The sequence below is a fragment of the Geotrypetes seraphini genome, chromosome 11 (assembly GCF_902459505.1).
Source record: "Geotrypetes seraphini chromosome 11, aGeoSer1.1, whole genome shotgun sequence".
In the NCBI taxonomy this organism is placed as follows: Eukaryota; Metazoa; Chordata; class Amphibia; order Gymnophiona; family Dermophiidae; genus Geotrypetes; species Geotrypetes seraphini.
Genome location: NC_047094.1, coordinates 14,297,069 through 14,321,856, shown reverse-complemented (window position 1 = coordinate 14,321,856; position 24,788 = coordinate 14,297,069). Strand labels below are relative to the sequence as shown.

The following is a 24,788-nucleotide window of genomic DNA, read 5'->3' as shown; positions in this document are numbered from 1 at the left end:
TGATTATGAGATGTTACTTGCAGATTATTGGTGCTGATTAACATGTTAAACGATTAAGTTGTTTGCACAACTTGGGTCAAACTATACAGAATCTGAGCCTACGAGTATGCATACAAGTATGGTATAGATCAGTGTTCTTCAACCACCGGTCCATGGACCAGTGCCGATCCACAGAAATTTGCTGCTGGTCCACAGGGCCAGCACGTGCATCAGGCCCAAAACAGTGTTCTTCAACCGCCGGTCCATGGTGCGATCGATGCGGCGTTATCTTTGAGCCAGATCCCTCTTCCTAACTGATTCAGTGCACAAAGCCACGGGCAGCAGCTCCTAAGGGCATCCTGCGTCTGAACCGGAAGCCTTCCCTATGATGTTGCAACGTCAGAGAGAAGGCTTCCAGATGAGGCACGGGACGTGCAAGGTGCAATTACCGTATTTTCATGTAGATAACGTGCACCCGTGTAAAACGCGCACACGGGTATAGCGCGCGAAAAACACAAATTTATGTACTGAAATTTTTATATACCGCGCACACCCGTATACCGCGCATGCTGCCCGACTCTCCTTTCACCCGCCCCGACTCTCCTCTGGCCACCCTGACTCTCCTTTCGCCCGCCCCGACTCTCCTCTCCCCCTTGAAGTCCTGTCCCCACCCTGAAAGCCTGATGCCCCACCCCGACGTCCGATTCACCCCCCCTCCCCCGCAGGACACGATCGGGGCAAGAGGGAGCTCAAGCCCTCTTGACCCAGCCAACCGCGGCACCCCCGACACGATCGGGGCAAGAGGGAGCTCAAGCCCTCTTGCACCCCCGACTCCCCGACACGATCGGGGCAAAAGGGAGCCCAAGCCCTCTTGCCCCGCCGACTCCCCAACTCCCCGACAATATCGGACCAGGAGGGAGCGCGACCCCCCCCCCCGCTAGTTGTTCGGGCCAGGAGGGAGCCCAAGTCCTCCTGGCCCTGGCGACCCCCCCGCTAGTTGTTCGGGCCAGGAGGGAGTCCAAACCCTCCTGGCCACGGCGACCCCCTACCCCCACCCCGCACTACATTACGGGCAGGAGGGATCCCAGGCCCTCCTGCCCTCGACGCAAACCCCCCTCCCCCCAACGACCGCCCCCCCCAAGAACCTCCGACCACCCCCCCAGCCAACCCGCGACCCCCCTGGCCGACCCCCACGACACCCCCATCCCCCCTTCCCCGTACCTTAGTGTAGTTGGCTGGACAGACGGGAGCCAAACTCGCCTGTCTGGCAGGCAGCCAACGACGGAATGAGGCCAGATTGGCCCATCCGTCCCAAAGCTCCGCCTAATGGTGGGGCCTAAGGCGCCTGGGCCAATCAGAATAGGCCCGGGAGCCTTAGGTCCCTCCTGGGGGCGGGGCCTTGGGAACATGGTCGGGTTGGGTCCATGTGCCTCAGGCCCCGCCCCCAGGTGGGACCTAGGCTCCCGGGCCTATTCTGATTGGCCCAGGCGCCTTAGGCCCCACCATTAGGCGGAGCTTTGGGACAGATGGGCCAATCCGGCCTCATTCCGTCGTTGGCTGCCTGCCGGACAGGCGAGTTTGGCTCCCGTCTGTCCGGCCAACTACACTAAGGTACAGGGAAGGGGGGTGGGGGTGTCGTGGGGGTCGGCCAGGGGGGTCGCGGGTCGGCTGGAGGGGTGGTCGGAGGTTCTTGGGGGGGGCGGGCGTTGGGGGGAGGTAGGTTTGCGTCGAGGGCAGGAGGGCCTGGGATCCCTCCTGCCCGTAATGTAGTGCGGGGTGGGGGTAGGGGGTCGCCATGGCCAGGAGGGTTTGGGCTCCCTCCTGGCCCGAACAACTAACGGGGGGGGGTCGCCAGGGCCAGGAGGACTTGGGCTCCCTCCTGGCCCAAACAACTAGCGGGGGGGGATCGCCAGGGCCAGGAGGACTTGGGCTCCCTCCTGGCCCAATATTGTCGGGGAGTTGGGGAGTCGGGGGGGCAAGAGGGCTTGAGCTCCCTCTTGCCCCGATCGTGTCCTACAGGGGGGAGGGGGGTGTGAATCAGACGTCGGGGGGGAACTATGTAAAAAAAATTTTGTACAACGCACTCACGCGTATAACACGCAAGGGTATGCGCGGTACGTAAAAACCACGTATAACGCGCGCGTTATATGTGAGAAAATACGGTAGTACTATTATGGGGGCGGGGTCTGGGGTGGAGATTGGGTAGAGATGGGCGGGGTCTGGCCCACAACTTAGCCCAGTGTTCTTCAACCACCGGTCCACAGACCGATGCCGGTCCACAAAATAATTATTTTATTTCTGCCGGTCCATAGGTGTAAAAAGGTTGAAAAACACTGGTATAGATTCTGAAGGGCAGGACCTGAAAGCTCCTTACACGACTCTTGTTGCTTAACTTTTGTGTAAGCTTTATCTTATAATAAATTCCTTGCAGAAGATATGGGAATAAGAAAATTGTGATACATCTTGTCTTGTAAGTAACTTCTCAACCTTCTAGGTGTTAGAACTGAGAATAGATTTTCTGTCTCTTTTTCCTATGTAGTGAAATGTACTCTGGTGTGCTTTGGTGACATAACATTCAAAGTGTTCATAAGAATCCATGTTTACACCGTGATATTTGTAGCGCGTGATTGATAAACGTTGAGGAAGTTACAAGCAATAACCTAATAACATATTTCTAATCAAATTTGTTGTAGGAAAGAGGACCAGCCCCTCTAATTTTCTGTAAAAAAAATGTCAGCAATGTATAAAATCTCTGCTTCAGTGGCTATTAGTAGGAGCTGTGGCATTTCTGTAGTCATTAGACAAGGCCATCACTATTAATCTCTGGTCTCAAAGGTAAACAGGCTTAATCCTGGAGTAGATCGACAAATAATGAGAGTGCACATTTATGCTTTATGGCATGGTGTTATTTAATTATTCAGTGCTTGCTCTTGCAATTTATCAGAGGAGCACAGTTTACGTTCTCATGTAAGTACCATAGTAACATAGTAACATAGTAGATGACGGCAGATAAAGACCCGAATGGTCCATCCAGTCTGCCCAACCTGATTCAATTTTAAATTTTTTTTCTTCTTAGCTATTTCTGGGCAAGAATCCAAAGCTTTACCCGGTACTGTGCTTGGGTTCCAACTGCCGAAATCTCTGTTAAGACTTACTCCAGCCCATCTACACCCTCCCAGCCACTGAAGCCCTCCCCTGCCCATCCTCCACCAAACGGCCATATACAGACACAGACCGTGCAAGTCTGCCCAGTACTGGCCTTAGTTCAATATTTAATCTTATTTTCTGATTCTTTATCCTCTGTGTTCATCCCACACTTCTTTGAACTCAGTCACAGTTTTACTCTCCACCACCTCTCTCGGGAGCGCATTCCAGGTATCCACCACCCTACCGGTAGTTAACGTTTTGAAAATAAGCCTTCTAATATCTAATAAGAAGTTTTTACCTCTAAATAAATAGCATTCTCTCTTAACATTTCATAAACCTCATAAAGCCTGACTATTTGATATGGGATATGATTGATATTTTACTTTTTGTAATGATGATGTTTACATGCCATTTGTAAAATTTTTGTAAACCCCTTCAAAGTCTTTATCAGGAAAGGAAGTGCCAAAATGAGAAATAAATGCCAATAAATGAAAAGGTTCAGATTGCTCCAAAGCATAGTCTTTATTTGATTTTTTGACAATTTACAAGAAAATGCTCTTTACCCAAATGCCTGCATCCTGACCTATCTCTCCCCCCATGTCATTACAAAATCCATACACAACCTCCTATAAATCGCCCCACCATCACTATCCTCAATCTATCTACTTTTCATAAGCTTGTGGGTATCACTGATCTAGGGTCAGAGTAAGTTCCTAGTTCAATGCAACACTGCACTAGCGGGATTAGGGCTGGGGAGCCCCTTTAATCCCCTGTAGAGAGCTGCACGGGAGCGGTATAAGAAATTTTAAATAAAACTTGAAACTTAGATGCCGGTAGCCATGATCCTGATAATGGCGCCTAAGCAAGATTGACATGCTGCCAGCTGATTGAGGCATGGTTTATAGAATCCAGGTCTAACTGGATAGCACATGCTTAGCTTAAACATAGATAAACATAGAAGATGACGACAGAAAAGGGCCACAGACCAACAAGTCTGCCCACTCTAATGGCCCACCCCCTAAATTCTTCCCTGAAGTAATCCCACATGCTTATCCCATTTTCTCTTAAAGTCCAGCGTGCTGCTGGCCTGAATTACCTGCAGTGGAAGACTATTCCAATGATCAACCACCCTTTCGGTGAAGAAGTACTTCCTGGTGTCACTATGAAATCTCCGACCCCTGAGTTTCAACGGATGTCCTCTTGTCGCCATAGGTTCTTTAAGAAAAAAAGATAGCCTCAATATGGCCCGTGACATATTTGAACGTCTCAATCATGTCTCCCCTCTCTCTACACTCCTTGAGTGAGTTTAGCTGCAACTTACCCAGCCTTTCCTCATACGGGAGATCCTTGAGTCCTGAGACCATCCTGGTGGCCATTCGCTGAACCGACTCCATTCTCTGCACATCTTTTTGATAATGCGGTCTCCAGAATTGTACATAATATTCCAGATGAGGTTTCACCATGGATCTGTACAATGGCATTATAACTTTGGTCTTCTGGCTGACGAAGCTTCTTCGGATACAACCCATCATTTGTCTAGCCTTGGATGAAGCTTTCTCCACTTGATTGGCAGACTTCATGTCTTCACTAATAATTACTCCCAAGTCCCGTTCTGCTGTAGTTCTTGCTAAGGTCTCACCATTTAGGGTGTAAGTTCTTCATGGATTTCTGTTGCCAAGGTGCATGACCTTACACTTTTTGGCATTAAAACTTAGTTGCCAAGTTGAGGACCAATGTTCCAGTAAGAGTAGGTCCTGCGTCATGCAGTCGGGCACTGTGCTTTTGCCTACTATGTTGCATAGTTTGTTGTCATTGGTGAATAATGCAATTTTCCCTCGAAGCCCTTGAGCCAGGTCCCTTACGAAGATATTAAATAGGATCGGACCCAAGACCGAACCCTGCAGCACTCCACTGATCACTTCTGACGTTTCGGAGAGAGTACCGTTCACCACCACCCTCTGAAGTCTACCACTGAGCCAGTCTTTTACCCATGCAGTTAACGTTTCTCCTAATCCCATCAAACTCATCTTATGAGCCTTTACACCCTACATAATAGGTGGCAGTAAGGGATCGTGTGCAAATCTGTTTTAATGGCCAGGCACTAATGGCAAAATTAATGCCTGTGACACAGAAACACTTCTAGCAGTCTGGAGAAAATGTGCTAGAATTGGTTTGACTTTGGCACAGCCTGAGGTAGCCTCGACAGCGAAACGCTGGCCACCGTTGGTAGGTTCATAGACATTGGCGCGAAAGACAAAAGCGCGCGCCAACAATTGAGCGCAGCGCAGAGGCGCGTGCCACACAAAATTACAGTTTTTAGGGGCTCCGACGGGGGTTTTGGTTGGGGAACCCCCCCAGTTTACTTAATAGACATCGCGCCGGCGTTTTGGGGGGTTGTAACCCTCCACATTTTACTGTAAACTGAACTTTTTCCCTAAAAACAGGGAAAAAGTTAAGTTTTCAGTAAAATGTGGGGGGTTACAACCCCCCACACCCCCCACAACGCGGCGCGATGTCTATTAAGTAAAGTGGGGGGGTTCCCCCCCACGCCCCCCGTCGGAGCCCTAAAAACAGTAATTTAGAGCGGCGTGTGCCTCCGCGCTGCGCTCAATTGTCTGGCCGCGCCTTTCTCGCGGCGCGCTTTTGACCTGACACCCCGTTGGTATTGTCAATCTTCAATAGTAAGATAAGTACTTTGTAGTATAGAGAAAGTGTTTTGAAACTAAACTAAAGTTAAGTTCAAGTTCAAATGCATTGCACAAGGCTTGAGAATTTATAAATGTGGAGGTTTGTTATGTCAATGAGGTTCCTGGGCCCCGAAGCTACCTATTTTGAACCCTTTTTTTTTGTTTGTTTGTTTATAGGAGGTTGGGGATCTGAGGCTTTTCCCTCCCACTTTTGATTTTTCAAGTGATGCACAATGCATTTGTAACACTGGACTTCTAGGTAATACAATATTATGTTTAATCACTCCTTTATTGCATGTTTTGAATGAATAGAAGTAAGTGTTGTTCTCTCAGGGTTTCTGCAGCTGGGATTGTGCTTGTTGCAGGTTTCCGGGTCTCGCTGCGTCTTTGTCAGGTAGAAAGCGACATTTCAGCCACCGTGCTGTGGCTTTCTTCGGCGTATGCTCTGAAGTCTGCAAGTGTGACTTTGGAAATAATGGGTTCACTGACCTGATTGGGAACAGGGGCAGTCCACCAAGGCCCCATAGCTTTCAAAGTGAAGGAAAAGTTGGCATTAGCCTGCTGTTACACATGCGTTAAGGCTATTTTGCCTACAGATGGACGATATCTGATTTACTATTTTTTGAATTAATGGCAACTTTAGTCTTTGACCACTAACAAAAATTAGCACATCAGCCCTTAACCTCCACCAATTTCATAGATGGGAAGGTCTCATGCGCTAATCAGCGCACAGTAATGTAGATTTATTTATTTATTTAAGTATTTATATGCCACTTAAAGCCTAACAGGTGCTCAAGCATTTTGCCCTATCTGTCCTGGCGGGCTCACACTCTATCTAATGTACCTGGGGCAATAGGGGATTAAGTGACTTGCCTAGGGTCACATGGAGCAGCATGGGATTTGAACCTACAACTTCAGGGTGTCGAGGCTGTAGCTGTAACCACTTCACCACACACTCCACCCACGAAAGAAATGAAAAAATTCTTATGCATGCAGTTTCCTCGTGGTAATGCCAACCGTACCATAGTATGCCTGAGCGTGTCTTAGGGCAAGCGCTTTTCAAGCTTCGTCAGGCATCCGTTTGTGTCTAATGCGCCTTAGTAAAAGGGCCCCAAAGTGTTAGGAGCTTAACATTTCTTTCAGACATCTAAAATTTTGATTTTTAAGAGCAAAGATTTAGAAAATACAAATCATTTTTATGCATTTACAATTGCCGGTTCATAGACAAAATTGCGCGAGACTCCGACGGGGGTGTGTTGGTGGGGAACCCCCCCATTTTACTTAACAGACATCGCACTGGCGTTGTGGGGGGTTTGGGGGGTTGTAACCCCCTCATTATACTTGAAACCAAACTTTTTGCCTGTTTATTTAGGGAAAAAGTTCAGTTTTAAGTATAATGTGGGGGGTTACAACCCCCCAAACCCCCCACAACGCCAGTGCAATGTCTGTTAAGTAAAGTGGGGGGTTCCCCCCCACACACACCCCTGTCGGAGCACTTTAAAATAGTGCTTTTCTTCGGCACGCCGTCAACCTTGCGCTCAGTTGTCGGCGCGCCGTTGTCTCACGCGATTTAGTCCCGTCACCCAATTGCCTCTGGATATATATCACCTACACAGCCTCCATTTTTGTAAAATATATCTTTCTGTAGTGAGAACAAAATGAATAGATCCTGTATGGATCAGGTAAAAAGTGAACTTGAAGCCATATGGAATTGCCCCGAGGCTCTGACCTATCTGCTTAATACATTATTTTGACAAATGATTCTGTATGTTTATTTCAGATAACTGTTGAGCAGACTGGGAGCCATTATTTTGGTTCATGTTTCAGGTTTATCAAGTTTATTTAAATATTTGATTGAACGCTTATCCTAAGGTACAAAGCGTTTTACGATAAGATTAAAAGTCTAAAACGTTATAGGAGGACAAACAGCGTTAACTAACTTGACGTACGTGACTTCTTAAGTCATTAAGAAACAATGGGAAGGGGGGTAGAACTACAATATTTATATAAAGAAGGTACATAAAAGGGGAACACAATAGGGAGGGGGGAGGTTAAAAATTGCTGGTCTTGTAACGAAAATTCAGTTAAAGGTTCTCTGAAGAAGCCATTCTGGCAAAACGCGTTAGAACCTTGCCGGTTTATGCTGTATGAACACTCAAGTTAAGTTTCACCTTATTGCACTCATCATATCATTTAAACTACAAAAAACAGGAAAAAAAACTTTCTACACATTGGTGTCACTATGATATATATTTTAACTACCTTTCTACCTTAAGAAGTTGGTGCAGTGATAGACTCTGAAAATCTCTTTTAGGGGTTAGTCCCCTGTTTTGAGAATTTCTGTTCCATTCGTGGAATCTGAGCACCGTCTAGGTTTAAATCTAATCTAATCTAATCCTTAGGTTTGTATACCGCATCATCTCCACGTTCGTAGAGCTCGACATGGTTTACAGTAGGAGAAATAGGAAGGAACTACAACAGAGGGTTAGAGGTAGAAGTGTGAAGAAAATTTAGAGGACTTGGGATGCCAAGATATAAGAGTTTCCTTGATTCCTAAGTTGGAGGGAGACTTACATTTTTTGAGAAAAGCCAGGTTTTCAGATGTTTGCGGAAAACTTGGAGAGAGCTCAAGTTCCGAAGAGGGAAGGTAAGGTTGTTCCAGAACTCAGTGATTTTGAAGTGAAGGGAGGTCCCTAGCTTTCCTGTGTGGGAAATGCCTTTTAGCGAGGGAGAGGATAGTTTTAATTTGTGGGAGGATCTGGTGGTATTAGGGTTTGAGGAATTCCAAGAAAGAGGGATAAAGGGAGGGAGGATACCATATAGGATTTTGAAAGCTAAACAGGCGCATTTATAGTGGACCCTGGTGATTATCGGAAGCCAGTGGAGCTTGGCCAGGAGCGGGGAGACATGATCAAATTTACTTTTAGCGAAGATGAGCTTGGCCGCGGCATTCTGAATCCGTTGGAGTCTGTGGAGGTTTTTCTTAGTTAGGCTTAAGTAGATAGAGTTGCAATAGTCCAATCTGGAGAGGATGATGGATTGGAGAAGGAGGGTAAAATGTTTTTGATGGAAGCAGGATCTAACTTTCCTCAGCGTGTTAAAGGCAATTAAAGAAGATTCACTGTCCCTTGTTTTGTTTTGATTTATTCCTTTTGGGACATTGCTTTTGTACTTTTACCCAGTTGTTATATTGGGAGTCTTTAAAAAGAAAACATTTTAAACTGCTTTTAAACTTCTGCAGGTTTTGTTCAGATCTTCATTTTAGTTCTACCTGTAGAAGAACAGTGAGTAGCAATCTAGGTCTCAACTATGAACTCCTTTTACAAAGGTGCGTTAGGGCCTTAACGCGTGGAATAGCGCGCGCTAAAATGCCACGCTGCTAGCTGCTACCGCCTCCTCTTGAGCAGGTGGGAGTTTTTTAGCTAGCGTGCGCTAATCCGGTGCGTGCGCTAAAAACACTAGCGTACCTTTGTAAAAGGAGACCGATATTTCTTCACACCCAAAAGTGCACACGCCTCCAGAACTTGGGACTAAGGGCTCCTTTTATCAAGGTGCGGTAGGCGGTTAACGCGCGGAATACCGCCTGACGAGGCGTTAGTTTTTAGGCTTGCCGCGGGGGGTTAACGCGTGATGAAATGTTTGACGCGCTAACCCCCCGTAGCGCGCCTTGATCAAAGGAGCCCTAAATATTCTTTATTTCAGCCAAAGACCTGCATCAGGGTTCTGTGGAATTGTTTCGTATAGAGAAAATGGTCCCAATATGAAAGTAATCCGTAAAACGTGAACTGATCAGAAACACAACACACTGTCCGCGTTCACCAATCTCCAATTGTCTCTATTGAGTCCCAGTTCTGTAGGCTTGGGCACTTTTTGATGTGATTTGTTTAAGTTTGTGTATTCGTTGATCCCTTTTTCTGTGTTGTCATTGATAATGATTGGCTTAGTAACGTTATCACGCTCTCCTCATCCTACTTCAATTGTAGAAAATTGGTAAAAAAGAGTTTGTTCAATCGATTTGTAAACTAAGATTCTATACTGCTCTGCTTATTCAACCAGTAGCCCTAAAAACTATATAGTTTTCCAATTCTTTCCTTATGTAAGATTGTATTGTTGACTTTGATTGTAACCTCTTCGCTGATTGTCCAGCGCTTCTTGCTGTAAACCGCCTCGAACTTCCATGGCTTTGGCGGTATATAAGAATAAAATTATTATTATTAAATAAATAACTGAAATTTGACCTCAGGCTTTTTAGAACAAGAACTTTCTGGTTTGTATGAGAGAACAGATTCAGTATATCTAACTGTAAAAAAAATTATTTTTCCCCATGAAATAGCATTTTACCCATTAAATTTTTCAATATACTTCTAATGGTATCGTTACTGTACGTTCAGATGCAAAAGTCCTACAGGGGAAAGGCCCAATGAAGAGGGTGGGCTTGAGCACTGGACTTCCAATGAGAGCCAGGAGAATAAACGGCACTGTGTTTCAGCAAAAGATACGCCTACTTTGGCGGTCAAAACATACCGAGTCAGAGCTCTTAAACATAACAACACAAACGGGGAACTGAACAACCTGGTGGATCTCCAAAAGCTGAATCTCAAGTCCCGCAAGCTGGAAAAAACTGCTTCCATCTGTGCTCAACTGTACTTCAGGCTTGCTGTAGGGTTCCCCCCCCCCCCCCCCAGTGACTTGTGGGTGGACTTGCTGTCACTTTGTTAGTGTTTTGAATGATGCGTTGCTTTGCAAGTTACTAATTCCCTCTGTTGATCATATGCCATGTAGTGAACAGATGTTTTTGCGAAATCTGTCATTTTTAGCATGTACCATGAAAACTATGCCAGTTAATGGTAAGAAATTTGAAATGTATAAGTTGAATGGGAGTCATTTGAAAGATATCGGTATGGTCTTCATGTATAGGAATGCAATGGAAGTAAACTCAAAGAAATGTAGTCTCTTAGTTTATTTTTATTCTATATTTTAACAGGCTTAGTTTTTATGCCCTTTTAGATTTCTTTGACAATTTTTAAAACGTTTCTTCAGAAGGTTTGGAAAGAGAGCTGTGCTTTGAAATCAATAGTTTTATTAGCAGGACTTCAAAATGTTTTTGAGTATTTTTCTATATAGGGCTTCCGCGTTGGGCCTGATTCTATAACCATAACAATAAATCAGTAAAGAGACAGCACCTACCGCATGTCATTCAAAGTTAGGCTCCATTTATAGAATCTCGCACTGGTAGGCAAGTCTAACTTAGGCACCAAGATGGTGTTGGCCTAAAATATTGGGGCCTAACTCATTCCAGGCCCAAACTCCACCCTTCGTCACACCTACTTTGTGGGTAGGCACCTTGGTGTAACCACCTATTATTCACTGCCACTCATCAGAAACAGCCCAGCATTGAATATCCAAGCTCAGGGCTGACTCTGGGAGTCAGCCTGGCTAACTCCCGCAATCTGAATATTGGCTCCAAAGTGTTTAGTTAATATGTTTCATATGAAACTAATCAATGGCAACACAGAACAAGGAATCAACAAATACACAAGCGTAAACAAATCATACCAAAAAAGTGCACAAGCCTACAGAACCCGATACTGCCAGTGTTTCGGCCAAAGGTCTGCCTCAGGGGTCTGTGGAATTGTTTCTTATATGATTCACGTATAGAGAAGATAGTCCCAATATGAACTGTTTAGAAACACAACACACTGTATGCGTTCACCAATCTCTATGAACTAATATCTTAGTATTTGGCCATTTAATTCATGAGGGTAATTTTATAATAGGGCAGGAAAGCATCTATTTTTTTGCCCATTTTACAAAGACACATAGGCAACTATGTGTCTTTATAAAATACTAGCAGAAATAGTGCTTAAATTGTGTGTGCTAACATTTACGTGTGCTTGGAAACATGTAAAGTGTGTATGTGTAAATCCCAGTACCTCACCGGCAGTGGGTGGGACCTTCAGGCCCCCTGAAATCTGTACACCAAGGCCTGCGTTTTATTCTTATTGTATATTTTTCTACCATGTAGAGTCCGAGCAGAATTTATAATTCAGAGAATAAGAATAGAAATGTGCATTTAATAAGACCTCATTTCCTATGTAACGTGTCCAAATTCTTGGACATGTTTATTTCGTGTGTTGGTAATGTCATAAGTGAAAAACCTGCAAATTGGATTTCTCACACAAGTCTCATTTTATCTGTCTGATTGAGTATCGGCCTGTGGGAGCTGATACCTCAGATTGTACTTCCACATTATAAATAAAAGGTCAAAACAGCATTTACCTTTGTCACTGCAGTAGTATAAATAGAATAAAAATGGGTTAAACTAAGTAGCAAACTAAAAATCTACATTTTGTTTTTACTTGTTTGCTGTAATACCAGGTACCAAAAGCACACACAAGGAGACTTGTGATATAATATCTCATATAATTCTGGATGTACCCTGTCCAGCCCCATTTCTCTACTTTCATGTGATAATTTTAGAATTCTGTACAAAAGCGCCAGGAAAAGAATATTCTCAGTGATAGCTCCCGAAGGAACTAAAACTAGAAAAAGATACTGGAAAGTATAAGAAAAGGATAAAGACCATCCTCTTCTTAGACTACAGTACTCCCCCGATATTCGCGGGGGTTCCGTTCCAGGAACCCCTGTGAATGTTGAAAAACCACAAGTACGGTTTTTAGCGGGGGTGACAGGAGAGGGCAGCCGGAGAGGCAGGAGAAGGCAGCTGGAGCGCCAGCGAGTGAAGGAAATCACTCGTGGTATGCTCCGACCGCCTCTTCCTGCACTAAAGTCGGGTCTCACCAATCAGGAGCTGCGTGTCAAAAAATCCTGATTGGTGAGGCCCGACTTTAGTGCAGGAAGAGGCGGTCAGAGCATACCGCGAGTGATCTCCTTCACTCGCCGGCGCTCCGGCTGCCCTCTCCTGCCTCTCCAGCTGCCCTCTCCTGCCCAGTCATTTGCGGTCAGAAAATACTGCGAATGACTGGGACCGCGAATTGCCGACCGCGAATGACCAGGGGAGCACTGTACTTTAGCCAATAAAACAACTTAGAGGAGACAGTTGGTTAGTCCCCCCCCCCTTCTCCTCCCACCTCCCAATCAGTAACACGATAGGAAGAACACAAAGCGCAGAAGCCCAGAAGCTAAACTCTGAGGAAGATAATATTCAAAGATAAACATAAAACACAATACAGATACGTGTAGGGAACTCCAGTCCTCGAGAGCCGTATTCCAGTTGGGTTTTCAGGATTTCCCCAAATACATCTCATGCATATTCCCTGGGGAAATCCTGAAAACCCGACTGGAATACGACTCTCGAGGACCGGAGTTCCCTATCCCTGCTATAGACTATATTTAGTTCAATTGACCAAACTTCTTATGAGGTGTATAAATATTGTGTACTTAGCTGCAAAAGTAAACCTAGTATTAGATGTGAACATATGTCGGACGATTGATTTGATATAAACATATGCATTTAAATAGGATGATCAATGTAGCGGTAACATAAGTAGGATGATTGATTACCCCAGAAGCCAACGGCTTGATAAAAGGGGACCTTAACTAGGCAGGAGCTTCTCCTGACTGGTCAAATCATTTTAATTATTGGCCCCTTTGTCTTTCATCTACGTCTTTGCTATCTTACTTTACAAGCTTTTCATAGTGTAGCAACATTTTACACTTCTCCCTCCGTATTCGCTGTGTTAGAGGATTAACAGAACCGCAAATACAGAAAAACCGCAAATAACTTTTTCCTATGTTATTTGCTGTTTTCTATTAAAAACCATCGTGAATATAGTGAAACCGCGAATAACATGGTGGGAGACCTGGCCTGTTCCTGAAGGAGAGGCAAAACACGGTGAAGAAAGAGCTGGGAATCGGCGATTTTCTCTGTAAACGTTTGGAATTGATGATTTCTCTATGCAAGCTGATGTCATTTGGGGGGAGGAGCCAGCAAGCTAAAAACCGTGAATAATCGAAACCGCGAATAACATGGTGGGAGACCTGGCCTGTTCCTGAAGGAGAGGCAAAACACGGTGAAGAAAGTGCTGGGAATCGGCGATTTTCTCTGTAAACATTTGGAATCGGCGATTTCTCTATGCAAGCTGATGTCATTTGGAGGGAGGAGCCCGCAAGCTAAAAACCGTGAATAATCGAAACCGCGAATACGGAGGGAGAAGTGTAATGCCATGTCTTTGCAGTTGCAGCAGAACATTCTCGGCTCCAGAAAACAGGTGCCAATCAGTTTCCAAGCAGGAAGTGCAGGATATTCAGAGGCCTATCCGATAGGATATAATTATGAGCTTATGGAGAAAGAATAAAACCCTAAGTACGAGGGAAGAACTTTTTCTCTTAAAGCCGGCTTAATCTCCAGTTGATCCTTTTTTGCCTGTTATTGTCCTACTGTGTCTTAACTCTTTTTGCTATTCACTACAGCAAGTTCCCTAATTGGAGGGAAACTCTTTAAAGTCTGTGGGTTATGAGTTAAACTTGAGAGCGGAGGAGAATAAATGTGGCCATAGGCACTATAAATTCATTTTGTTCCCATCTGGGGGGTGATCCTCAGCCCCGAACAACAAGAGGCTGCTTATATTAGTTTTTCTGTATATTGTTGCTTCTCATCATCGTTCTGCAGGTCTTGTAGTTTTTTGAATGTTAACATTTTTTTCCTTACCCTTTCAGCTGCTTCTTTAGAAACCCAAAGTCAATTCTTTTTCCTCTAAATCTGCCCTTACATTTTTTTTGCTTTGTGTACTTATCTTTTAATTCCCATAGATTTTTGCATCCAACTAATGGCTTGAGATCCTCCTCATCTTTGCAAAGTTTTTCAGCACCTTTGTCTTTCAATAAACCCTCACTCCTTATACTGCTGGACTAAACCACAAGGAATCCAAAGAAGAAGCAGAGCGATCCAGGTCTTCAAACGCATAACACTTTAATGGCAACCAATATAGCATATACAGAAGATGATATCATCTAAGCAAACATTGGTCTCGACACGGGCTGTGTTTCGGCTATATTCGTTTGAAGACCTGGCTCACTCTGCTGCCCCTTTGGATTCCTTGGGATTTGTGCAGAGTGAACATAAGAACATAAGAATTACCGCTGCTGGGTCAGACCAGTGGTCTATCGCGCCCAGCAGTCCGCCCACACGGCAGCCCTCTGGTCAAAGACCAGTGCCCTAACTGACATTAGCCCTACCTGCGTACACTCTGGTTCAGCAGGAACTTGTCCAACCTTGTCTTGAATCCCTGGAGGGTGTCTTCCCCTATAACAGCCTCCGGAAGAGCATTTCAGTTCTCTACCACTCTCTGGATGAAGAAGAACTTCCTTACATTTGTACGGAATCTATCCTCTTTTAACTTTAGAGAGTGTCCTCTCGTTCTCTCTACCTTGGAGAGGGTGAACAACCTGTCTTTATCTACCAAATGTATTCCCTTCATTATCTTGAATGTTTCAATCATGTCCCCTCTCAGTCTCCTCTTTTCAAGGGAGAAGAGGCCCAGCTTCTCTAATCTCTCACTGTACGGCAATTCCTCCAGCCCCTTAACCATTTTAGTTGCTCTTCTCTGGACTTTCTCTGTTGTCTGGGCAATACTGAACCGCATCATCTGCTGATCATACTTGCATAAGCACTGGCTCCACTATCAACCCCTCCTCTGATGTTAGATTACAGGTTACAGAAACAGTTCTACCTGCAGGATATTTCAACACCTAGACATTACTACAGCTAATTCAGAAAATTGCAATCATTTAGCAATAGCACATCCCCTTTCATAACAAATTTGTGAACATCTCATTAAATCTTTATTCATGTTTTTTGTCTGTGAAGGAAATATGTATATTAAATAAGGGACACCTAGCAGCAATATTATGCAAGCTTAGAGTAGTTGGGAGATAGAAACCATTTCACTACAATATTCCCTACTACACTTACCATAGTAAGTCTTCCTAAATCTATGTTAGCCAGTCACCCCTGTTCTTAGGTGTGGGCCTGGGTGAGAGAAGTGATATGATACATTCAAGTATTTGAAAGGTATTAATCTACACACAAGCTTTTTATTTTTTTAGAGATGGGAAGGTGGTTAAACTAGAGGACATGAATTTAGGTTGCTGGGGAAGGCGGGATCGACTCAGGATTACATCAGGAAGTACTTTTTCATGGAGAGGGAAGTAGATCCCTGGAATGCCTACCTGCGGGAGGTGCTAGAGATGAAAATGGTAACAGGATTCAAAATTGTGTGGGATAAACACAAGGGAATCTTGTATGAAAAGAGAATGGAGCCAAACTTAGCGGAGCTTAGATGGCAACTCCAGTAATTAGGAAGCAAAGCCAGGGTCGGGCAGACTTCTACAGTCTATGCCATGATCATGGTTGAACAGATTTGGATGGGCTGGAGCAGGGCATCGATGACAGCTTCTGTAGTTGGAGAGCAAAGCCAGTGCCAGTTTGTGCCCTGAAAATGGCAAGGACAATCAAGATCAGGTATGCAGAGGACCCCGAGCTTGCTTCCAAAAGAAGGAGGAATGGCCTAAATATGAGCTCTGGGGGAGGGGCTCGTTCCAGTTTCTGAAAGGAAGTTTTGGAATGAGGGGGCATAGGATCAAGGTGAAAGGGGATAGGCTCAGAAGTTACTTCTTCCAGGAAAGGGCAGTGAATCCTGGTAGAAGTGGTGGCGATGAAAACTGTGTCTGAATTCAAGAAAGCTTGGGACAAGTACATTGGAACGCTAAGGAATTGAAAGTGATAGATCAGCGGTCTCCAACTCCAACCCTTTGCAGGGCCACATTTTGGATTTGGAGGTATTTGGAGGGCCGCAGAAAAAAACAGTTAATGTCTTATTAAAGAAATGACAATTTTGCATGAGGTAAAACTTTTTATAGTTTATAAATCTTTTTTTAACATCTTTCCTTTTCCTTTGAATTAACAAAAGATTATAACAGTTATAACGGGCGTCCGCAACCGCCTTCAGTTCTCACCTCCTCCAGCACTGGACACACGCACAAGCTGCACTGCCTCCAACCATTGCTCCAATCATCTGAGGTCTTTTTTAGCCCATGAAGCTCATCTAAGGCCTTTTCTGTATTTTTGTGTCTTGGTTAAGGAATTGGAGTGTTTAGCCAGCGATCTCAACTCGCCGTAACGACTCCAATGGTTATCTTACATTCTAGAACGTTGCCCACCTCACTGCTGTAATCTCACGCAAGCGCTTTCCTGTGTCTGCACGCAATTGGACTCCACCTCACAATCGCATGCAGATGCAGGAAAGCGCTTGCGTGAGGTTACAGCGACCGATGGCCTCAAAATGGTAATTGGTGGACCGCATGCGGCGTGTGGGCTGCGAGTTTAAGACCACTGGCATAGATGGGCAGGGGTAGGCAATTCCGGTCCTCGAGAGCCGGAGCCAAGTCAGGTTTTCAGGATATCCACAATGAATATGTACGAGATGGATTTGCATGCACTGCCTCCTTGAGATGCAAATCTATCTCATGCATATTTATCGTGGATATCCTGAAAACCTGACCTGGCTCTGGCTCTCGAGGACCGGAATTGCCTACCCCTGCCCTAGGCCCTCCCCCTACGTGTTTTAACACTAGTCCTGTATTGAATAATAAGATTATATATTATCTAGTGATTCCAACTCATTCTCTGTCCGGTTTGGGAAAAATAAATCCTGATTTATGTTCTGATTTCATCATACAGAATTATTTTAGTGAGCTGGAGACAGAACTACATTTACCCTAATATTTCAAAATATTTGCATGTTGATAGCCTAGAGGTTTCATGCATACAAAATGGCTTAAATCACTAGAGAGCCCTTTAAGTCTTTGATTGTTGAATGTATAATATTTTTTATAAGTGGTCATATTCAAAACGAGCCGATCAGTCTACTCTGCATATTATAGAATATTTAACATAGTTGGACTTGATCTTTCCTGCATTTCTGTGGAGGAAATTGTAAAAATAATTGATGGGACATTTTTCCTTTGTAGTCTAGAGTAATGCCGTAAAAGATTACATACTGGTTTGGAACCAATATGTAAAGCTGTGCCTTTTTTTCTTCAGTGGAGTAAAATTTCAGAGTTCTTTTAAATATAAAAATCAGTAAAATCTGTCTGACAGTAGGCAGTCACAGTCAGGACAGTCCTTGTTGTAATAAAACATGCTCCAGTGACTTGGAACAGTTCTATTCTTCAACTGCTGAGTAGCAATTAAGGGAATTAAACTGAGTGGTTCGCCAAATGAGGATTTAACGTTTAGAGCTGTTCTAGATATCTTCAGCATAGTACATCAGTACAACAAACCAAAATCCAGTTTGCGCTGAATGATACATTAATAGGCATACCGAAGTTTTCTATAATCCACTGTGGTAACCCAAAGCCCATAGGGATTTAAAAGGCTGCTAGGGGTTAATTAACAAACGCCATTTAAAACTGCAAAAAATGGCACAGTTAAAGCACCTATTGGCACCTAAATAGTATGCCAATACAAACAAATAATAGTCCAAAATTCCTCAATCAAAAATATCAAAATTCAAAACAAAAATGGAAATCAAACTTCAAATTTAAATATTCTATGTGCCGTCAATATTTGGCATTTCCCAAAACAATGAATCCAATAAAGGATTGAGTCATCAGTGGAGAGGAGGCAGGACCTCAGACCATATCTTCGTACCACATAGCAGCCAATGGCCGTTCAGCCGATACAGAAATCACTGATCCTTCTCCACCACATCCACTAGATGTGCAAATTAACAATATATTTAAATATTGTGCAAAATTCTCAATCTGCCTATAATATAATTATTTAAAAGGTGAAGGAATATGTAACGATCATTTCAGGAACTGATTCTGACGGGCACGTTTCACCATGTCTTGTTCAGAGAATCAGAACAAGATACTTAATAGAAATAGGCCATGGTGCTATATCGTAGATAATATAATCGATCTGTGAAGGCACCTGAATAATGTCCATCAGTGGAGAGGAGGCAGGTGCATTATTCAGGTGCCTTCACAGATCGATTATATTATCTACGATATAGCACCATGGCCTATTTGATTATCTGAAGAAGACATGGCGAATCGGGCCCGTCAGAATCAGTTCCTGAAATGATCATTACATATACCTTCACCTTTTAAATAATTAAATTATAGGCAAATTGCGATTTTTGCACAATATTTAAATATATTGTTAATTTGCACATCTAGTGGAGATGGTGGAGAAGGACCAGTGATTTCTGTATCGGCTGAACGGCCATTGGCTGTTATGTGGTAAGAAGATATGGTCTGAAGTCCTGCCTCCTCTCCACTGATGACTCAATCCTTTATTGGATTCATTGTTTTGGGAAATGCCAAATATTGACGGCACATAGTATATTTAAATTGAAGTTTGAATTCCATTTTTGACCTAAATTATACACACCAGAATTGCGCCTATGATGGTGCTTTAAGCTGCCGAACGCCACTATGGGCGCAGCTAATGCCGGAAATGGCATTAGGCTGCCTAAAGTGCCTACATAGGCGTGATTTGTGACAAAGGTAGGACTGTCATGCTGTTGCCAGTGGATTATGTACTAGGAGACTCATCTTTAGCAACAAAGCATGTGATGTAGCAGTTTGAATTTGTTTCGGTTCAGACGTGTTTTCATCTCAGGTTTAAATTTCATCATTGGATTCCTTATTTTGGGGAATGTTTCATTATTCTGTTATTGAAGAGAAGGAAGCAGACTATGTGCTTTCCCCAGTGAACAACTTGAAGCAAAGCAATAACTCTTGATATTTTCATTCAGTTATTAAATGCATGTAAAGAAAATTTAAAAATGAAACAAGAAGCACATAGTAATCTTTTAACCATATTCCTTTTTCTGTCAAGTGCAGGAAAGGACCTGTTTGGGGGTTAGTCATTTTCTTGAGAAGAGAGGTTGTGGTGGTTTTGATGTGCTGCAATCAATTTCAAGTTAACATGAAAACTAGCGCCCGAGGACTGGAGGAGGAATCAAGATGGCGGCGGATTAGCAGCCTGTGAAAGTGTCCTGTCCCTCCCTCAATTTTTATCTCTTTGGAACTGCCTGAATTCTTGGAATTCTATACCGATGAGACCCTCATAATGCCTCATACTAAACGGAAGGGTGCGGCCGAATCCCTCTTTGCCTGGACAGACGAGGATGGACTGCTTTGTGGCTAGCTCACCATCTGTTATCGGGGTGGAGTTCCCTGCTTTTACTCCGGAGGAAGGAGCCTCCGGAGTTTCTGGGCTAGAAACATCTCTATCTCTTCCGGATTCTCTGCCCCCACCGCGCCCGACATCAGAATTCAGCGACGACGACGCGTCTCCACTCCAGAGTGGGTTGGTGCAGATGCGCGAAGAGGGAGCTGACCTGCAAGCTGGCGCCGATGATATGGATGACCAGGGAGCGAGTGACTCGAACACCCCCACAGTGGCTACATTGGACGGGGTCTGGAGTGTTCTGCAGAAGCTGGAAAAAGCTATCCCCAAATCGACACTGGAATTTTCAACAGTAGTGAGTAAATTAGATGACGTAACTAAATCGGTAAATTCCATTAAACAAGAAACAATTCAAAAGACTGATCAGATGAAACATAGAAACATAGAAATAGACGGCAGATAAGGGCCACAGCCCATCTAGTCTGCCCACCCTAATGTCCCTCCCCTACCTTCGCCCTGTGAATAGATCCCATGTGACGATCCCATTTGGCCTTAAAATCAGGCACGCTGCTGGCCTCGATCGCATGCAGCGGAAGACTATTCCAGCGATCAACCACCCTTTCTGTGAAAAAGAATTTCCTGGTGTCAGCTCGTAGTTTCCCTCCCCTAATTTTCCACCGGTGCCCTCTTGTTGTCGTGGGGCCCTTGAAAAGGAAGATATCTTCTTCCGCCTCTATGCGGCCTGTGAAATACTTGAACGTCTCGATCATGTCCCTCCTCTCTCTGCGCTCCTCGAGTGAGTATAGCTGCAATTTGTCTAGCCGTTCCTCATATGGGAGATCCTTGAGTCCCGAGATAACATCTCTTCAACATTTAACTGGGAACTTGGATAAGACAAACTCTATATTCAAAGAAAAGTAGAACAAATTGAAAATTTTAACAGACGGTTAAATCTCAAGTTGTTGAACTTTCCTAAAGCTACAGCGGGCGATATGTTTAAAAAATACTTGACATTTCCACCTGAAACAATGCCGCCTGTCAATCGAATAGATTACCTTCCGGAAAACAAGAAACTGGATAGCCAGCTTGAAGCTGAGAATTTACAAGTTATTGATATGAATGACCTTTTTGATTTTTTGGGAAAAATCTTTGGAATTTCAATCTCGTCCTACTCTCCTTGTTTCATTTGTTTTTGAACAAGACCTAAATTCTGTGATGCGTATGTTCTTTCGTTTTTCTCAAGCTTTATTCCTTGGACAAAGAATATGGGTCTACCCTGATGTGACTAAAACCACTCAGGAGCGAAGGAAATTATTTTTAAGTATGAGACAAGAAGTTAAAGCATTAGGAGCTTCCTTTTTACTAAGTTACCCATGCAAATGTCTTGTTAAATACACTGGTTCTAAATATACCTTTTTTTTGCCCCTGATCAGCTTAAGGTCTTTCTAGACGCCAAGAAGCTGCTCCAATAAATTCAGAGCAATTAAGTTAATTTACAGATCAAGTTCAAGTTTCAAGTTTAATAATTTTTTGATTAATCGCTTAATCATACTTCTAAGCGATATACAATTTAAAATTACATTTGATGGGTGACAATACAAAAACAATACAGACTTACAATCAATTTTAACATACTCATAACATTAGTTATCCCAGGACAAGCAGGCAGCATATTCTCACATGTGGGTGACGTCATCTACGGAGCCCCAGCGCGGACAGCTTTTCAAGCAAACTTGATTGAAGTTTCAAGTTTGCTACACTGCACCACGCATGTGCATGCCTTCTCGCCCACTAGAGGGCGCATCCCACCTCGTGGTCCTCAGTTCAGTTTTTTCCGCGGAGCCAGAAGCCCTGTGGAAATTGTGCTCCTATTTTTCAGCCTTCTGACACCGCGTCTGGGTTGTTTAGCTCGGTCGCTGTGCTTTATTTATTGTTTTTTCTGTTTAGTTCGTCGTTTTTCGTCAAAAAAAAAAAAAAAAATTTCCTCCGTTCGGCTCCGGGGGCTCCCGGGAGCCGCGGCTGCGGGACTTCGTTCGTTCCAGGCCACTTTCTTTTTCATGTCCCATCCCTCGACGGGCTTTAAGAAATGCACCCGGTGTGAGCGGTTACTCTCCATTTTCATGAAGGGCCTAATCAATGTTTGTCCCCCTCTGAAGCCCCCTCCTGTAGTTTGGGATTTGAATGTTGTCTTAGCTCAACTGATGAAACCTCCCTTTGAGCCTATCGACAAGTCTCTCCTGAAATTCCTTACTTGGAAGGTGGTATTTCTGATTGCTCTCACATCTGCTCGACGGATTAGTGAGTTGCAAGCTTTGGTTGCGGACCCGCCTTTCACTGTGTTCCATCATGACAAGGTGGTTCTCCGCACCCATCCTAAATTTTTGCCTAAAGTTGTGTCTGATTTCCACCTCAATCAGTCCATTGTCCTTCCTGTGTTCTTTCCTAAGCCCCACTCCCATCCTGGCGAGATGGCGCTCCACACACTTGACTGTAAGAGGGCGTTGGCATTTTATCTTCAACGTACCAGGTCTCATCGGAAGGTTCCTCAATTGTTTTTGTCCTTTGATCCTAATCGTTTAGGACACCCTGTTTCCAAGCGCACCTTGTCCAACTGGTTGGCTGCTTGTATTTCTTTTTGCTACGCTCAGGCTGGTCTTACGCTCCCGGGTCGAGTCACGGGGCATAAGGTCCGGGCGATGGCAGCTTCAGTTGCTTTCCTCCGATCTACTCCTATGGAGGACATATGTAAAGCTGCCACTTGGTCTTCGGTTCATACGTTCACCTCCCACTATTGTCTGGACACTTTGTCCAGAAACGACGGCCGGTTTGGCCAGTCGGTGTTACGTAATCTGTTTTCCTAAATTGCCATCCTCCCACCTGCCTTTTTTTGGTTGGCTTGGAGGTCACCCACATGTGAGAATATGCTGCCTGCTTGTCCTGGGATAAAGCACAGTTACTTACCGTAACAGGTGTTATCCAGGAACAGCAGGCAGATATTCTCACAACCCGCCCGCCTCCCCGAGGATGGCTTCTTTGCTAGTTATGGAACTGAGGACCACGAGGTGGGATGCGCCCTCTAGTGGGCGAGAAGGCATGCACATGCGTGGTGCAGTGTAGCAAACTTGAAACTTCAATCAAGTTTGCTTGAAAAGCTGTCCGCGCTGGAGCTCCGTAGATGACGTCACCCACATGTGAGAATATCTGCCTGCTGTCCCTGGATAACACCTGTTACCGTAAGTAACTGTGCTGTACGGAGGATTGAAATACAAATCTATAAAGTAAAGAGAAAACAATAAGGTTAACAAAATAACAGGATATAATAAGATAAAATTTAATAGGTTTATTGGATATTACAATTAGTTTTCAAAGGCATCCTTGAAAAGAAATGTTTTTAAATTTCTTTTAAATTTTCCGAATTCCTGTTCTTCCCTTAAAAATATTGGAAGTGCATTCCAAGTCTGTGGTGCAGTAACCGAAAAAATAAATTGTCGTCTTGTATTAATAACTTTCAACGAAGGAATAGATGTTATAACCTGCTAAGCATATGCTTTGATTGTTTCATATAGTTCTAGTTGATCTCCTTATCTTTTCAGTTGCTCCCTCTCTTAGTTTCTATAGTGGTCTGAGGAAGGGAAATTCTATTACCTGGCAATTGTTAATGCTTTCCTTTTCTCTGTATTGCCAGAACAAGTGATTGCTTGTAATTAGATTGTTAAAATGAATAAATTATAAAATATATATAAAAAAAACCAAAACATGACAACTACCTGCCTTGTTTGAAAATTATCCATAAGTTTTATTGGATTAAAAAGGGTAAAAAAGGGGTTTGAAAGAACACAGCAGCAAGGATTTTAAAAAGAAAATGTATAACAGCAGGAAACGTTGAAATTTCTGATGCTTCACTGGTTTGTTCGGGAAAAAAGTAAGTTGTTCACTTAGAAAGTGCACCCACCAGGGTGTTGAATGACGGCAGGTACGGTTTGATATTTGTATAATGAAAGTCATTGACAGTAGCCATGCTGGAGGCCTCCTCCTAATGAAAGAGTTAGGCCTTTGTGAGTAGGTTGACGTGCACATTTCCTTGTTTTTGCTAAATGTATTTTCTACTCATGGACACTTTTTTGGGGGGGGCCAGTGACCTTTGCAAGCTTATATTTATTTCTTCCTTTTATAGACACAAGTGACGCAAGTAATACTTTAGCTCCTGTTATCATCATCTCTCCACGGAATACCAGTGTGGTAGCTGGGACCAATGAAGTCACTTTGGAGTGTGTGGCAAGTGCAAGGTATAGTGATAATGTCCTGTGTTAAGAAAGCTGTCCTTGTGAGTAAAGGGACAGAGAGAGTGTTTCTCATTAGAGAATGACACGGTGACAAAATTCATCACCGTTCCCGTCCCCGCGGATAACCCATGTCATTTTCTAGTGTCTATTTCAACCTCAGTCCTTCTTCACAGCAAAGCGTACGAGTCAGTGGTTGTGCCCAATTATACTCTAATTCTTCCCTCTCTCCTTAAAGAATGACCCATGAACATGGTTTCCCGCAGTTATCCGCGGGGACAGGAACGGTGATGAATTTTGTCACCGTGTCATTCTCTATTTCTCATTGATTTAAAATGATTTGTCATCCGCCTAGGGAACAACGTAAACAGAGAAAATCAGCAAATAACAAACAACAAAATACAAGAGCAATACACATAAAAAAAAAAATCAACTGGACAAATCTCTCCCAAGTGGATAATTGGAGTAATGGGGGGGGAAGCCCATGGGGATTACAAAAATGAATGCTAAATTTATTTCCTATAGTATCAT

At 43.9% G+C, this 24,788-nt stretch overlaps 1 protein-coding gene across 1 annotated transcript in view; it reads left to right on the top strand.

Annotated features, from left to right (window-relative positions):
* Positions 1-24,788, top strand: part of SDK1 (sidekick cell adhesion molecule 1) — a 1,012,418-nt gene that overhangs the window by 543,182 nt on the left and 444,448 nt on the right. Inside the window, exon 6 of the mRNA XM_033963079.1 lies at positions 24,152-24,263. Coding sequence (XP_033818970.1) covers positions 24,152-24,263 — 112 coding nt within the window. The remainder of the gene's footprint in view (positions 1-24,151; positions 24,264-24,788) is intronic.